Raw genomic sequence first — 16,771 nt, 5'->3', positions numbered from 1 at the left:
ACTCGTCTCTCCCCTTTTCAGCAAAACGTTTTTTTGTTGTTTTTTTTTTTTTTTTTTGCTGTCAAGGCCCTTTTTTTCCCAGTGTTTGTGTGACAGCAAGGGAGAGATTGTGTTTGAAGTCAACTCGCAAAGAAAAAGGCCCAAAAAAGGCCTCGAGTCTTATGCTCAGATGAGCTTCTCTGCCACCACAACCTTGTGCCTTCACTTCAGTGTTGTGTTCAATTAGAGACATGTTTTTTAACTCTGTCTGACAGGGTTCATCTGTTAAAAGTAAGGCCTAGGCTCAGAACTGAACTGTCTGCATACAATTAAAGAGCAAATAAGATGCTGGATCAAACACTGGAGCAGTTAGGCTTGCCAGAACCTAGATGTACAACTAGTCACGGTTCATCTGAGAGCAAAATAAAACCAACTGTCTCTAGCGACATAATGAGTGTCTAATTGCAGTAGTTAATATTTGTTTAGCACTACATGATGCAAAATGAATGGAGAGAAATGTGGTTAAATATGAGGGTGATTTATTTTAGATGTCTAGCATTAGAATGGGCTTGTCAACAACATATATTCAAATCTAACCTCAGAAGCATAAGACTGTATACATTTCTGTACAATTTTAAAATATTTTTCATTTTCCCTCTTGTGCTTAACCCTTCTCCTAACCTGAAATCCCTTTTCCCTAACCAGCTGGAGATGAGCCCAGCTCAACATCCCCATTTAAGTCCCCTCAGCAGACAATGCATATTAATGTAAAGCCCTCAAGGATAATGTGTTGGGAGTGGATCTGTATGCTTTAACGTTGTCCTAACCTGAAGCCATGTGCTGTCTCTTTGGAGACATTGTTAAACAGTAGTTTTTAGGACTCAACAGGCTCGAGAGGAGAGTCACCTGACAGAAGTGACTGGGTAAATCTTTTTTTTTTAAAATCTTTTTTTACATTTTGTCTAAAGACAGAAAGGTTTGAGGTTGTAATTTAAGACAGGAAAAGGTGGATTGGATGTTGCGCTTCAGAAGATGAGTTTTTCATCCATCTATCTACTCACTCACTCCATCCATCCACCAAAGGAAACAGACATTCCTCTCCCCAGCAACACTCTCCAGCTCATTCTAGGAGATCCCAAGGCATTGTCAGGCAAGAAAACATTCATAGTCCCTCAAGCAAATTCTGGCCTTTCACCAGGGTCTCCTCCTAGTGACACATGCCTGAAAAACCTCCAAAGGAAAGGTCCAGGAGATATCCTGATATGCCTGGCTGGCTGTTTACCAAGGGGCAGATATGGATACCTTCGAGAGACTGAGCCTTTTTCCAAGAATATGATTTCTGCAATCAGGACCTGAAATAAAAGATAAAAATGAATGGATTTGTGGCTATAGAAAGGTTCAGAATTCATAGGAACAGATAGCTCATCCCTGCATAGTGGCGCAGTTGGTAGCACTGTTTCTTTGCAGCAAGAAGGTCCTGGGTTCGACTCCTGGCCGGGGGTCTTTCTGCATGGACTTTGCATGTTCTCCCTGTGGATGCGTGGGTACTCCAGCTTCATCCCACAGTCCAAAAATATGACTGTTTGGTTAATTGGTCTCTCTGAATTGCCTGTAGGTGTGAATGATTGTGTGCATGGTTGTTTGTCCTGTATGTCTCTGTGTTGCCCTGTGATGGATTGGCGACCTGTCTGTTGTGTACCCTGCCTCTCACCCATTGACTGCTGGTGACTGCTGGGCACCAGCCCCCCATGACCCACTATGGAATAAGCAGTATAGAAGATGAATGAAGATAGCCCATCCATCAATTGTTTTATGCTTATCTGAAATTGTGCTGCATGAGTAACAGGTCCAGGGGGAAACCTAAAGATCAGTTTCTCTAGCAAAAGTCTCCAGCTCATTCATGGGGAAGCTCATAGACTTCTCGGAATTACATAGTTTCCTGAGTGAGTTCTCAGTTTGCCCAGGAGAGTCCTCCCATTTGGACAGGGCTTTAAACTTTCAAAGGGAGGGGCCCAAGAGGTATAAAGGTCAGATGTCCAAATTACCTCAACTGACTTTGGAGGAACAGCATCTCTACTAAAGCTCCCCTGGATAATGGAGGTCCTCACCCTATCTCAAAGGCTAAGCCCAGTGATCTTAGCTCATTCCATTGCCTTGTATGAATTAATTATCTTCATGACCTTAGCTGAGGGTCACAACGTAGGTGACCCAGTAAACCGAGAGTTTTGCTTTTTGAGCCAGATTTTCTCAGCTGCAATAAGGTGAACTGATCCCTCCAGGTGGAGTGTCAGTCTGTATATCAAGTGGGAGCGTTCTTGTTTCTTGATTATAGGACGGAGCAGCAGTTGGGCAAGTAGGTTTGGGCCTCATTAGCAGTAATGCTCTGGTCTGCTGTAGTGAAGGAAAAGCTTAACCTAAACGTGAAACTCTTGATTCACCAGTTTACCGTGTTCCGACATTCATCTGTGGTCATGACATATAGATCAAGACAGAAAGAACGAGATTTCTGGTGCAAGCAACTGACCTGATTCTTTGTCTGTTGGGTGCTTAGGCAGAGTCTTAGGGATACAGAGCTTTGTAGAGTTTCTTCCACTTGGTGGAGCCCTCAGGAGAGACCCAGAACCCCTAGAAGATCCAGCTCATTCTGGACCTGCCTGAATAAGATGGAGTGCTGCTTTGGAAAACGGATATGTTGGCATCCCTCCTGCTACCGGATCTCAGATGAGCAGAAGACAGTGGATAAATGATTGGATGAATGGCTCAGCCATGCAGGGCATTGCAAGGCCTCAATCCTTTTATAAATCTCCTGTTCCATCCTGTCGTCACTTGTGAACAAGTGCTTGAGGTCCCCTGCTTGAGTCGCCGACTGGAGTGACCTAAAGGGAGCAGTGTACCTTTTTCTAGTTGAGAACCACCAACTCAGAGGAACGGTCTCTCATCCCAGCTACAGGGGTTGGACAATGAAACTGAAACACCTGGTTTTAGACCACAATAATTTATTAGTATGGTGTAGGTCCTCCTTTTGCTGCAAGTACAGCGTCAATTCGTCTTGGGAATGACATATACAAGTCCTGCACAGTGGTCAGGGGGATATTAAGCCATTCTTCTTGCAGAATAGTGGCCAGGTTACTACCTGATACTGGTGGAGGAAAACGTTTCCTGACCCGCTCCTCCAAAACACCCCAAAGTGGCTCAATAATATTTAGATCTGGTGACTGTGCAGGCCATGGGAGATGTTCAACTTCACTTTCATGTTCATCAAACCAATCTTTCACCAGTCTTGCTGTGTGTATTGGTGCATTGTCATCCTGATACAAGTCACCACCTTCAGGATACAATGTTTGAACCATTGGATGCACATGGTCCTCAAGAATGGTTTGGTAGTCCTTGGCAGTGACGCGCCCATCTAGCACAAGTATTGGGCCAAGGGAATGCCATGATATGGCAGCCCAAACCATCACTGATCCACCCCCCTGCTTCACTCTGGGCATGCAACAGTCTGGGTGGTACGCTTCTTTGGGGCTTCTCCACACCGTAACTCTCCCGGATGTGGGGAAAACAGTAAAGGTGGACTCATCAGAGAACAATACATGTTTCACATTGTCCACAACCCAAGATTTGCGCTCCTTGCACCATTGAAACCAATGTTTGGCATTGGCATGAGTGACCAAAGGTTTGGCTATAGCAGCCCGGCCGTGTATATTGATCCTGTGGAGCTCCCGACGGACAGTTCTGGTGGAAACAGGAGAGTTGAGGTGGACATTTAATTCTGCCGTGATTTGGGTAGCCGTGGTTTTATGTTTTTTGGATACAATCCGGGTTAGCACGCGAACATCCCTTTCAGACAGCTTCCTTTTGCGTCCACAGTTAATCCTGTTGGATGTGGTTCGTCCTTCTTGGTGGTATGCTGACATTACCCTGGATACCGTGGCTCTTGATACATCACAAAGACTTGCTGTCTTGGTCACAGATGCGCCAGCAAGACGTGCACCAACAATTTGTCCTCTTTTGAACTCTGGTATGTCACCCATAATGTTGTGTGCATTTCAATATTTTGAGCAAAATTGTGCTCTTACCCTGCTAATTGAACCTTCACACTTTGCTCTTACTGGTGCAATGTGCAATCAATGAAGACTGGCTACCAGGCTGGTCCAATTTAGCCATGAAACCTCCCACACTAAAATGACAGGTGTTTCAGTTTCATTGTCCAACCGCTGTACTTTAGATTGCGCTAGAAGAGCTGTGATAGAATTATGAAATCCGACTTTGGTTAAGAAAATACAGATTCAAAAATGAGAAATAGAACATAGAATTCAGGAACAATTGATGAAAATAAGCAAAAGAAATTTAATAATCAGATGAATTGAATTGAGTTTACTATAAAACTAATCAAGAGCATTGGAGGGGATGAATAGAGGGGCTGGTTAATTAAATATGGTAGAAAGATGCAGAAAAGACCTTAAACAGAAAAGAAATGATTGTTTGGGTCTGGTAAGTGCTTCTGAAGCAGACAACAAGCAGAAGAGCGAATGGCAGAAGAATCTAAGAGGATAAAGTGGGATGGTGGAAGGTAGAGTAGAAACACTGAGACATACTGAGTGTCTAACTCTCCTTTTACAGTGCCTTGCGAAAGTACTCGGCCCCCTTGAACTGGTCAACCTCTTGCCACATTTCAGGCTTCAAACATAAAGATATAAAATTCTAATTTTTTGTGAAGAATCAACAACAAGTGGGACACAATCGTGAAGTGGAATGAAATTTATTGGATGTGTCAAACGTTTTTAACAAATAAAAAACTGAAAAGTGGGGCATGCAATATTATTCGGCCCCCTTGCGTTAATACTTTGTAGCGCCACCCTTTGCTGCAATTAGAGCTGCAAGTCTCTTGGGGTTTGTCTCTATCAGTTTTTCACATCGAGAGACTGAAATTCCATTCTTCCTTGCAAAACAGCTCGAGCTCAGTGAGGTTGGATGGAGAGCGTTCGTGAACAGCAGTCTTCAGCTCTTTCTACAGATTCTCGATTGGATTCAGGTCTGGACTTTGACTTGGCCATTCCAACACCTGGATACGTTTATTTGTGAACCATTCCATTGTAGATTTGGCTTTATGTTTTGGATCATTGTCTTGTTGGAAGATAAATCTCCATCCCAGTCTCAGGTCTCTTGCAGACTCCAACAGGTTTTCTTCCAGAATGGTCCTGTATTTGGCCCCATCCATCTTCCCATCAATTTTGACCATCTTCCCTGTCCCTGCTGATGAAAAGCAGGCCCAAACCATGATGCTGCCACCACCATGTTTGACACTGGGGATGGTGTGTTCAGGGTGATGAGCTGTGTTGCTTACATGCCAAACATATCGTTTTGCATTGTGGCCAAACTGTTAAATTTTGGTTTCATCTGACCAGAGCACCTTCTTCCACATGTTTGGTGTGTCTCCCAGGTGGCTTGTGGCAAACTTTAAATGAGACTTTTTATGGATATCTTTGAGAAATGGCTTTCTTCTTGCCACTCTTCCATAAAGGCCAGATTTGTGCAGTGTACGACTGATTGTTGTCCTATGGACAGACTCTCCCACCTCAGCTGTAGATCTCTGCAGTTCATCCAGAGTGATCATGGGCCTCTTGGCTGCATCTCTGATCAGTCTTCTCCTTGTTCGAGAGGAAAGTTTAGAGGGACTGCCGGGTCTTGGTAGATTTGCAGTGGTCTGATACTCCTTCCATTTCAATATGATTGCTTGCACAGTGCTCCTTGGGATGTTTAAAGCTTGGGAAATCTTTTTGTATCCAAATCCGGCTTTAAACTTCTCCACAACAGTATCTCGGACCTGCCTGGTGTGTTCCTTGGTCTTCATGATGCTCTCTGCGCTTTGAACAGAACCCTGAGACTATCACAGAGCAGGTGCATTTATACGGAGACTTGATTACATACAGGTGGATTCTATTTATCATCATCAGTCATTTGGGACAACATTGGATCATTCAGAGATCCTCACTGAACTTCTGGAGTGAGTTTGCTGCACTGAAAGTAAAGGGGCCGAATAAAATTGCACGCCCCACTTTTCAGTTTTTTATTTGTTAAAAAAAGTTTGACACATCCAATAAATTTCATTCCATGTCGCGATTGTGTCCCAGTTGTTGTTGATTCTTCACAAAAAATTAGAATTTTATATCTTTATGTTTGAAGCCTGAAATGTGGCAAGAGGTTGACCAGTTCAAGGGGGCCGAGTACTTTCGCAAGGCACTTTACCGGAGAGACATCACTTCATCTCTCCTCATTTGTAATCATTATGAAAGACATGTTGTATTAAAACAATAATGACACCTAATTGTTCCCAGGTCATAAAATTTAAAATTGTGCCCTCTTTAAAATAGATGAGTGTAGCAAAGATGCAACTTTCTTTAGAAACTTGATGGTCTTTCAAAATGCTGTCAAAGCTGGAAGTTAGAAAACACACACAGACACATGCACACAGCATTATGGGTTCTGTTAGGATCGTTAGCCGAGTTAACGTCCGTGCGCTTGGCCCAATGAGAGTTAGCATGTCATTCTCCATGCTCCCTGAACAGATACAGAGATACAGATACAGACCTGCCTCTGGGGAAGACAAACACATCCACTCACACACATTTAGATATGCAGATGTGCAGACAGAAATATTAAGCGTATCTGTGGGGATGGTTTGAGGGGCCCGGTCCTGTCGCTTCAAATTAGCTTGATGATATTTGACCACACCCCCTTTTTTGTGATTTACCCTATTGCTTTTCGTCTGTCCTCCACATTTGTCTCATGGTTTTCCATATTTATACATATTTAACCTGGCCTTCTTAGATTAAAATGGCCTTTTGAATTTTAAAGGAGGAGGGATTTCCTAAAGAAATTCAAGGCCTTATCCAAATCCTTTTTCCAAGATGTTTTTGAGTGATTCTATTTAGAAAAAGCCTTAGAATATAAGAAATTTCTTGGATCAGCATATAAATGGGTTATCTATTCGACATCATAATTTTTGCCTCTGCTTTCCTCTTTCCTGTCCATGCCGTCTCCTGTCGTTCTGCTTGACAAAGCAGGAAATCGCTCTCATTTCTGCTTTAATTCATTCTGATCAAACATGTCGCTCTCAATCAGCCCTATTTGATTAGGAGATGGCCGTATCACAGCTCGCCGAGTAGGTAATGGCAGACATGCTCATATTTCAGTGTGTGTGTGTGTGTGTGGTTTGAATGTGTGAGTTTGATTCACACATAATTTCCCAAAGCTGAAGGTGGCATATGAACAATAGCGGGTATGTTTGTGTGTGACAATCACACTGTATAAAAATGCAACAGCATTATTTATATTTAGAAATTCTACCAATGCTCTCTCCAGCTATTGCCACCTTTCTCTCAAGGTTTCTGGTGATTTTACATACATCTAGCTCTATTTTCTCCTCCGTTCTTCCAGAGAAATGGGGTGTAGGCTCCCAAAGCTGAGGAAAGCCGAGGAGAGGCGCAGTCCTGGCAACATCTACTCCACCCTCCGACGGCCTCAAGTGGAGACTAAGGTTGGAGTGGCCTACACCTACCATTTTCTGGATTTTCTGTTGGGAAAAGAAGGTATGAGCAATTGGCTCTTGTTGTCAGAAATGATTGTCTTCCTGTGAGTAATTAATATGGTAGGAACGCTCCTTTATGTGGTAAAGATGCTATTCTTCCTGAAGGTCTGGCCTGTAAAATCCAAGCGAGACATCATGTGATGTGACATAACTTGACACCCACACTTGCATTCTTGAAATAGTCATGTGTTACTGTTTTTTTTTCTTCCAAGTATTGTCTTTTGGTTTAAAGAGACACTGTTGACTGAGGCTGTTGAGAGTCAAAATCATTTCTTCCATGAAAATAATGCTGAAAAGTGATTTTGGTTAAGTTTTACACCTTTAATAGTTTTAATATGAGTAAACAAGCCCATGTACCAAATAACAGCAGTGTGTTCAAGCTGAGAAATACATTAGCTCTTTTTGATACATGCCAAAGCTTAGGGAGTTCTGCACATTCGATTCCTAATCAAGACATGAAGAAAAATTGCTCTGCAGAAAGTAAAAAAAAGAATATGTTTTTTTTTTTTTTAAAAGCAGCAGTACCTGTGTTCTTCTCAACAAACTCAAACATTTAATAGAGTCGATCAGCGTTTGGTACCTATGAACAGGTACTTCAGCCCAGAGCAGTTAGAATACATAATTCCTTTGTGTCTCTTGGCTTTGATGCCTGAGGTCACCTTAAAAGTTTTCTCTTAGCATAGGGTCTAAGGATTCAACTGACCACTCCATAACATGAAACCAAATGTTTTGGAATCCAAGATGCTCCTCACTGGTGTGTTTTGGGTTGCTGTCTTGTTAAAACACAAATTTTCTGAACATCCCCTCTTTGATATAAGACAAAATGACCCATTCAAGTATTTTGACCTATTGAAACTGATCCATGATCCCCGGTATCTGATAAATAGAGCCGCACCATAGTATGAGAAACATCCCTGTATCATGATGCCTTAGCCACCGTGCTTCACAGAGACCCCTGGCTTGAATTTGGTGTTTTTGGGGATGTCAGATAAACTGTCTGCAGCCTCAGACCCAAAAAACACAATCTTGCTTTCATCTGTCAACAAAATGTTGCGCCATGACTTGAAGCCACTCATTGTGTTCTTGTGATAATTATACACTGAAGGAACATACCCAGTTCTTGCAAAAGATTATTCTTGCACCTTTCATTACATTTTACGTGTTTGGCAGCCATACTGCATCTGAGCTCCAGGGTGTCTGGTGATTTCCATCTTTCCAAGTTGGAATCTGACTTTACAGGGCATTCAATTTGATCTTTTCCCACTTTGAACTAAAATTTCAACTTCTGAGTCCAAATCGAGCACATCGTTAGTGGTAGACGGACAATGAGTGAGAAAGCTGCCAAGGTGTACAAAAAAACTTCAAAAACCTTTAGAAACCCTGAAGACATATCAATGAAGACCTCTTTAAAATGGTGTAAAGAAAGTCTGAATACCTTAGTAGCAAATGTAGAATAAAATGACTGACGCTATTCATACAGTTTATTTTGCAAACCCCTATGGATACATTTATTTTTTTAATTTATTCTAACTGCTGCTTGGTAAGAGGCTAATTCAATAAAAAAAAGTAAATGCTGTGTGTTATGAGAGACTGTATATAAGCTGAAGATGAGTCTAAATTGCATAAATTAGTTCTCTGCATCTTTTCATTTTAGTTGGATGAACATACCCTCATATGGCGTAATTTCTTCTACACATTCTGGCTTGAAGCCACAAAATGCAGCTACATGCTGCCCCTGCGCTGTCTGCTTGATGGTAAACAGGAGTTAACATTGTTGACAGGAAAATCTTGGGGCAGTCTCACCCTCCACTTACCACATTTGCACTGCTTAAGGTGGATATGCATTAGGCTGCTAACTAGCTAGTTATTTCCACCTGTTATTTGAATTTGGCAGATGATTAGAAATGGATAAAAAACAAAATATATAGTCATCATTGCCTTTTGCTTGTAAGTAAATTAGCAGATGTTATCCACTCATTTTCCAACCACTGATTGGTAATTTTGTGCCTGCAAACCAATGAGAGTCAGAATCAACTTTATTGCCCAGTTTGTACAGACAAACACGGAATTTGACTCCTGGACACTTTGCTCACAATAATAAAGAATATATTTTTAAATGTACATGGCCAAAAAATAAGCAAAGAAACAAAAAAACAAGGTTTGTTTTCATTCAAAGTTGTCATGTCAAGTCATGTCAAAGTTGTTGTCAAACTGCAACCACATCTATAATGTACTTGGCTGGTATTTTATGTCAGAGATAAACAATAAAGAAATAAAGATGCATGGTTTTTAACATTTGTTTTAAAAGACAAACCTGAAAAGTGTGGCTGGCATTTGTATTTAGCCCCCATTTCTCTGCTACCTGTAATTAGGTCCAGTACAACCTACAGCTACTAGAGGTCTCCTTATCAGTAAATATACAGGTCCTTCTCAAAATATTAGCATATTGTGATAAAGTTCATTATTTTCTATAATGTAATGATGAAAATTTAACATTCATATATTTTAGATTCATTGCACACTAACTGAAATATTTCAGGTCTTTTATTGTCTTAATATGGATGATTTTGGCATACAGCTCATGAAAACCCAAAATTCCTATCTCACAAAATTAGCATATTTCATCCGACCAATAAATGAAAAGTGTTTTTAATACAAAAAACGTCAACCTTCAAATAATCATGTACAGTTATGCACTCAATACTTGGTCGGGAATCCTTTGGCAGAAATGACTGCTTCAATGCGGCGTGGCATGGAGTCAATCAGCCTGTGGCACTGCTGAGGTCTTATGGAGGCCCAGGATGCTTCGATAGCGGCCTTTAGCTCATCCAGAGTGTTGGGTCTTGAGTCTCTCAACGTTCTCTTCACAATATCCCACAAATTCTCTATGGGGTTCAGGTCAGGAGAGTTGGCAGGCCAATTGAGCACAGTGATACCATGGTCAGTAAACCATTTACCAGTGGTTTTGGCACTGTGAGCAGGTGCCAGGTCGTGCTGAAAAATGAAATCTTCATCTCCATAAAGCTTTTCAGCAGATGGAAGCATGAAGTGCTCCAAAATCTCCTGATAGCTAGCTGCATTGACCCTGCCCTTGATAAAACACAGTGGACCAACACCAGCAGCTGACACGGCACCCCGGACCATCACTGACTGTAGGTACTTGACACTGGACTTCTGGCATTTTGGCATTTCCTTCTCCCCAGTCTTCTTCCAGACTCTGGCACCTTGATTTCCGAATGACATGCAGAATTTGCTTTCATCCGAAAAAAGTACTTTGGACCACTGAGCAACAGTCCAGTGCTGCTTCTCTGTAGCCCAGGTCTTGGGAATGTGGCACCTGTAGCCCATTTCCTGCACACACCTGTGCACGGTGGCTCTGGATGTTTCTACTCCAGACTCCAGGTGTTTAGAGTTAACTCGTTGATTCAGATGATTAGGTTCATAGCTCGTTTAGAGACCCTTTTAATGATATGCTAATTTTGTGAGATAGGAATTTTGGGTTTTCATGAGCTGTATGCCAAAATCATCCGTATTAAGACAATAAAAGACCTGAAATATTTCAGTTAGTGTGCAATGAATCTAAAATATATGAATGTTAAATTTTCATCATGACATTATGGAAAATAATGAACTTTATCACAATATGCTAATATTTTGAGAAGGACCAGTAGTCCAATGATGTGTAAGTTAGGATAAAATCAGGTTTTCTGGAAAGCCTTCAAAAAAAGGGTCACATTCTCCCTGTTCAACAGTATACCAATCATGCAATTTACATTTACATCATAGTTCACACCTTTCCCTTATTAAACAAAATGCATATAATTCCCAAAATGTTTGGGGGTTGACTGCTGTTTTATTTTCTTGGTCTGTACATTTTTGTTACTGTCTTCGCAGCAACAAAGATATAGGTCACTCTTTCTCTGAAAACACGTCCGGTAATTGGCCAAGTTTAAGCAAAAGAAGGTGATTTATAAAAGTTGAGTGCTTTGGAATGTACCGAAGAGTTTCCATTATAATAAGATTTTTGTCAGTGAAATTCTTGCCAAAATATTTTTTAAAGTTTTCATCTATAGGGCCTAATATTTGTCATTCAAAATCATTACAAGGGCCACAAATGGCCCCCAGGCCACACTATGGACACCCCTGCTGAAGACCACGTAACACACCAGGTTGAAACGGGGCTAGGTTACAAATATCCCAAGGTTTTAAGATCGTTGAAAATCATTGTGGGAGTTACAGGATGCGAGAATGCTTTTCTTCAGGATTCACAGGGACCTTGTCAGAGTTGATGCTGCTTGTTCACTAATATTCTCCAACAAACCTCTGATGCCCTTGCAGGACAGGCCAGCAGAGTTAATATTAAATTACTCAAAGGTGGACTGGATCTTACTTTGTAGTAGCAGAAAGAAAGGGGCTGAAAACATATGCAGGCCACACCATTCAGACTTTTATTTATGAATAATTTTGAATGCCATGTTTTATTATTCATTCATTTCACAATTATGCATGGCCTTGTGTTGTTCTATTACATGGAATCCCAATAAATTACCATGAAGTTCATGGCTGTAATGTGAGGGAAAGCGGAAAGGTTCAAGGGGTTCTGAATACTTCTGCAGGACACTGTTTAAAGCATGAAGCTTTAAATCATGAAAGCAATTTGGCCTTTTTGTCTCTTTCTAAACTTCTCTGTTCTCAATGTTCTAAATTCATGTACTTCTTTTTCCTTTTGAAATGAAGTTAATTAATGAGCAGTGGAGGAATTTCAGACACAGCTCCAATGAAAAAAAGGACAGATCTTTGCCTCTGACATGTTCTGGGCAAGCTTCATTCTGATCTGTTTCATATTTGTCCCAGTTCCAGTCTGGAGGAGGTTTCACATTTTTTCCACACAAGTAAATCACACACCTTGTTCAGTTACTTTGTAGCTAAAACATGACTATATGTTTTAATCTGTTTTGCATCATGTGCCTTCCTCTTACAACCAGAGCCGCTATTCTGCCTTCAGCTCCTTAAAAGTGTTTAGGTCAACAGCTATACAGAGCCTTTGTTTTGTGTGTGTGTGTGTGTGTGTGTGTGTGTGTGTGTGTGTGTGTGTGTGTGTGTGTGTGTAGTCCTCTCAGTATCTGCAGGGCCAGAAAGTGGCTTTTAAAGCTGAAGTTGTGTTTCTGTACAGCTAGTGTTGCAGAGAGTTCAAAGACTCAATTCTCAGATTCAGCTATACTATGCATGCCATAGCAATGCCCTCCAACTCCCTCGCACAACGACAAGACACCAAAGCTAAGGTGCGTTTTAAAGGTGCCGGCTCTGGGATTGCTTTTGTTTGTATTTGAATGCAAATATGGAAAGCAACTGAGTTAACGTGGGCGAATACGTTTTAAGCACACTGCATCTTGAATATATTTGATGAGAATCCTCTTGAGGCTTCGATTCTAAAAATACCAATTCTCCCATTGTGCTGGTGTGGTCTGTGAAGAAACAGACAGGAGGGACAGAATAAGGGGGGAAGAAAAAGGATTGAAGGATTATTTTTGTAAAAAAAAAAATATTTTCTCATGCTTGACTGTTTCCACAATCCCACACAGCGCACTCCATCACCTCACAAGCTGCAGGTGCCAGAAACTCATTCAGATCCCATTTACATGCAGCTTCAAATGCAACAGTGTAACAGACAGCAGGCACGACGCCACAGCCAAATGGCAGCAGTCCGAATGCCAGTCGGCTTCGCTGTCAGCCAGCCCTGTTGTTTGGCACCATCATTCTGGCAGTCCGGAATGATGGCGCTGATCAAAAACAGACCAAAGACATGACGGCCACTTGTCTTTTTTGATAACGGATACAGGAGCTTTGAAAAAGTTTCATACCTCTTGAACTTTTCAATTTTTTCACTTTAAACCTCAGTGACCCTAAATGGACGAAGTGGAAGAATAAATAACTGAAAAGTGTGGTTGTCGTTTTTTTATTTCAGCCCCATTCATTGAAGTCCAGCATAACCAATTGCCTCCAGAAGTAATCTAATTTTTAAACATTGCCCACTTGTATGTGTAATTCAGCATAGAAGGAAGCTGCTCAGAGTTAATGGAAAGATGAATGGAGTCCTAAAAACAGGACACACCTTGAAGAAAAGTGGGGTTTTTGAGACTTAAGACTGGGCTGGAGGTTCACCTTTCAGCAGGAGAACAACAATAAATACACAACCAGAGCCACGGCGGAATGGTTTAAATCAAAGCCTCATAATGTGTTTGAATGGCCCAGTTAAAGTCTACGCATAATTCTAATTGAAAATCTGTGGGAAGACATGAAAATTGATGTTCACAGACGCTCTTCATCAAATCTGTCTGAAGTTTGATGTATTTTTAGATGTGTGAATCTGGCAGAGAAAGCCCAGAAGATTTGCAGCTGTAAGTACAGCAAAAGATGATTCTACAAAGTATTGACTTTGGTAGACCAAATACAAATGCACCACACTCGTCATATTTTTAGTAATAAAAATAAAACCCTTCTACCTCACAACTATGCACTACTTTATGTTGGTCTATCATTTATATTTCCCCCGAACAGGTTTTAAAAATGACAGAAAAAAAAAGATCAACTGGTTTGAACAAACACACAAATTAAACAGAGTGAGACCACACACAGGCACACATAGTGTTCACACAAGCAGCCAGGTTGGTTCATTGGCTTTCACACAAAACACTTTATGGCACTCAGTCAACAGAGTAAGTTTTATCTTCCAGCAGACAGGCAGGTCATTTATATGGTAAACTCCCCGATGCCACCTGAGCTGCTTAAGATTGGTAGACTATATTTTAGGATAAAGGCAGCTACTATGAATTGAACGTGTGTGTGTGTGCGTGTGTGTGTGTGTGTGTGTGTGAGATTGAGAATGGGTATATGTCTGCCTCCTTTCTATCTGTGATAGAGAGACCAAGAGAAGTAAAGGATTCCTGGAGGATTATCTGATTGTTTGTAGAGATTGAGAGACCTCATTCCCAGCAAAGGGATTATTTGTATATATGTGTGTGCTTGCTTGCATGTGTGGGTGTGTGTGTTTGTAAGAGGCAGATAGAGGAGTCTCTGTGTCAGCCCATGACATTGAGGAAACCCATGGTCAAATCCATGCTTTAATTCAATTTGGCTTTCATTAATGGCATTATTTTTCCCTGCCAGTGTGACTTGATGACTCCTACACAGCAAAGAAAAACAAATATCTCCTCACAGGCGCCCCTGTGAGATATGCTAGAAGAGATGCCTGTTTATTAAGCTAAATTGTGTTCCCAGAATGAGCCACTTTGTGCTCTGAATGAGGAGGAAAACTGTGGGTTTCCCCAACTTGACCTTTGACAAGCCAGTGATGAAACAATGCAGCCAATGCTCTGGACTCTGTCTTTGTTTTATTAACCTTAATTCCAGCAATGCTTGAGTTGAGAAATATTTCTGCGTGACTAAGCCTCGTCTACTCACAACAGGTCACAGCAACCCTGTGGTGCATTCTAGGCGGATGAGGAGAAATGTGTTGAATGGTTCAGGCATTTGCCCTGTGGCTCACACTCGGACAGTTTCATTTATTTGTCGAGGGCCATCCCATCATATGACCTGAAACCAACAGCTAATTCTCCTCAACAGTCTTATTACTCTGTGATCACCAATCTGCTCTACCTCACTGTGGGAGCCCTCAGGCTTAGGTCACAATATCTGTGGACAAAACCAGCGCATCAAGCCAAGATCATACTGCAATTTAAAAAAATGCAATTTAAAAAAGGAAAATGTGTTTTAAAAGACGTCCTACTTCTATTTCAGTTTATTTTTAAGTTTATTTCTCTTGGCAGTCGATTGTTTGCAATGAATTATGGAGGTAAATGATCATAAAATTTCTCAATCTAATGCAAAGTTTAAATCAGTAGCACATAATTTTAAAGTCATTCACTTGGTGTGAATTAGCCAATCAGAGGGTAGGATCTTGATGTGTAGAAGATGATTTGCTAAAGATTAAAGGGAGCATTAGAGTGGAGAAGAAAGGGGTGAATTTGAATATGACGTGATTGTTGATGCCAGATCGGTCGGTCTGGTTGGTGTATTTCAGTATTGCTGATCTACTGGGATTTTCATGCACAACCTTCTCTCAGGTTTACAGAGAATGGGCTATAAAAAGTGAAGACCGTCACGCAGATGGACCTACAGCAGCAGAAGATCACACAAGGTTGCCACTCCTGTCAGCTATGGGAAAAGGAACCTTAAGCTGAAACTCTCACAGACTCACCCAAAACACAGATTGAAATAATGTCACCAGGTCCAATGAGTCTCCGTTTCAGCTGGGACATTCATGTCGGAAAACTAGCTACATGTGTTCTGGGAGAATCTTCCACACTCAGGACATTTCCTTCCTTGTAATTGTTTGTGTCAGTAATGTCAGTGTTATCGGTGCAACTGATATTGTTTATATATATATATATATATATATTTATATATGTTTTGGCACTAGTGGTCTTTATTGTATAGTAATCAGACAGGAAAGAGGGTGGAGAGAGAAGGGGAAGACATGCAGCAGGACAGTTGCGACCAGGACTTTAGCCTCTGCACATGGTGCACACGCTCAAAAATTTTGCTGATTGGGCACTAGAAATAAATATGGGCAATCCTGACGTGTAAAAATGCAACTTTTATTGCAGGAACATATTTTCAACTTTAATTTTTTTAGAAACATCCAACCATTAGTATTAATATTAGGAAATAATTATTGCCCCCCTTACATTTTGTTGATATAACAGCACTTCTCCTAAGTTATCTTGTATGATATTTCACAACATTGGAGCATACAGAGAAAAGGGATCTGTGAGCAGTCCTCTTTGCACAATCTCTCTAGATCCTCCAGAGTCCTCTCTTATGCTCTGCTCTCTTGCCTTGGTTTATTTTTACAGGATTTGGTTCTGGGAGGTAGTCATAGAAAACAGTTGGTTTTGGCCAGGGTGGACCACTTCCGTATTGATTCGGCCATATGTGTTTATTACTTCTTATTGTGTGTATTATTCTACTCAGCGATGACTCCACCAGATTGTTTTTTTCCAACATTTCCTGGAAAGTTCATGATGACATTCACTACAACAACATTCCCTAGACCTTTTAGGGAGAAATGTGCCCACAGCATCACAGATCTCCCACCATACTTAACAGTGGGCATGAAGTGTTTCACATATTCATCCCTTGTCT

The 16,771-nt window shown here is 41.1% G+C and overlaps 1 protein-coding gene across 2 annotated transcripts in view; it reads left to right on the top strand.

The window, feature by feature from the left end:
• rftn1a (raftlin, lipid raft linker 1a) overlaps positions 1–16,771 on the top strand; it is a 51,976-nt gene that overhangs the window by 7,489 nt on the left and 27,716 nt on the right. For both annotated transcript variants that reach the window (XM_047383779.1, XM_047383780.1), the window contains exon 2: positions 7,417–7,568. In XM_047383779.1, coding sequence (XP_047239735.1) covers positions 7,421–7,568 — 148 coding nt within the window. In that variant the 5' untranslated portion in view covers positions 7,417–7,420. The remainder of the gene's footprint in view (positions 1–7,416; positions 7,569–16,771) is intronic.

The sequence above is a fragment of the Girardinichthys multiradiatus genome, chromosome 13 (genome assembly GCF_021462225.1).
Source record: "Girardinichthys multiradiatus isolate DD_20200921_A chromosome 13, DD_fGirMul_XY1, whole genome shotgun sequence".
In the NCBI taxonomy this organism is placed as follows: Eukaryota; Metazoa; Chordata; class Actinopteri; order Cyprinodontiformes; family Goodeidae; genus Girardinichthys; species Girardinichthys multiradiatus.
The sequence above is the reverse complement of the archived record's forward strand: the minus strand, read 5'-3'. Positions and strand labels throughout refer to the sequence as shown.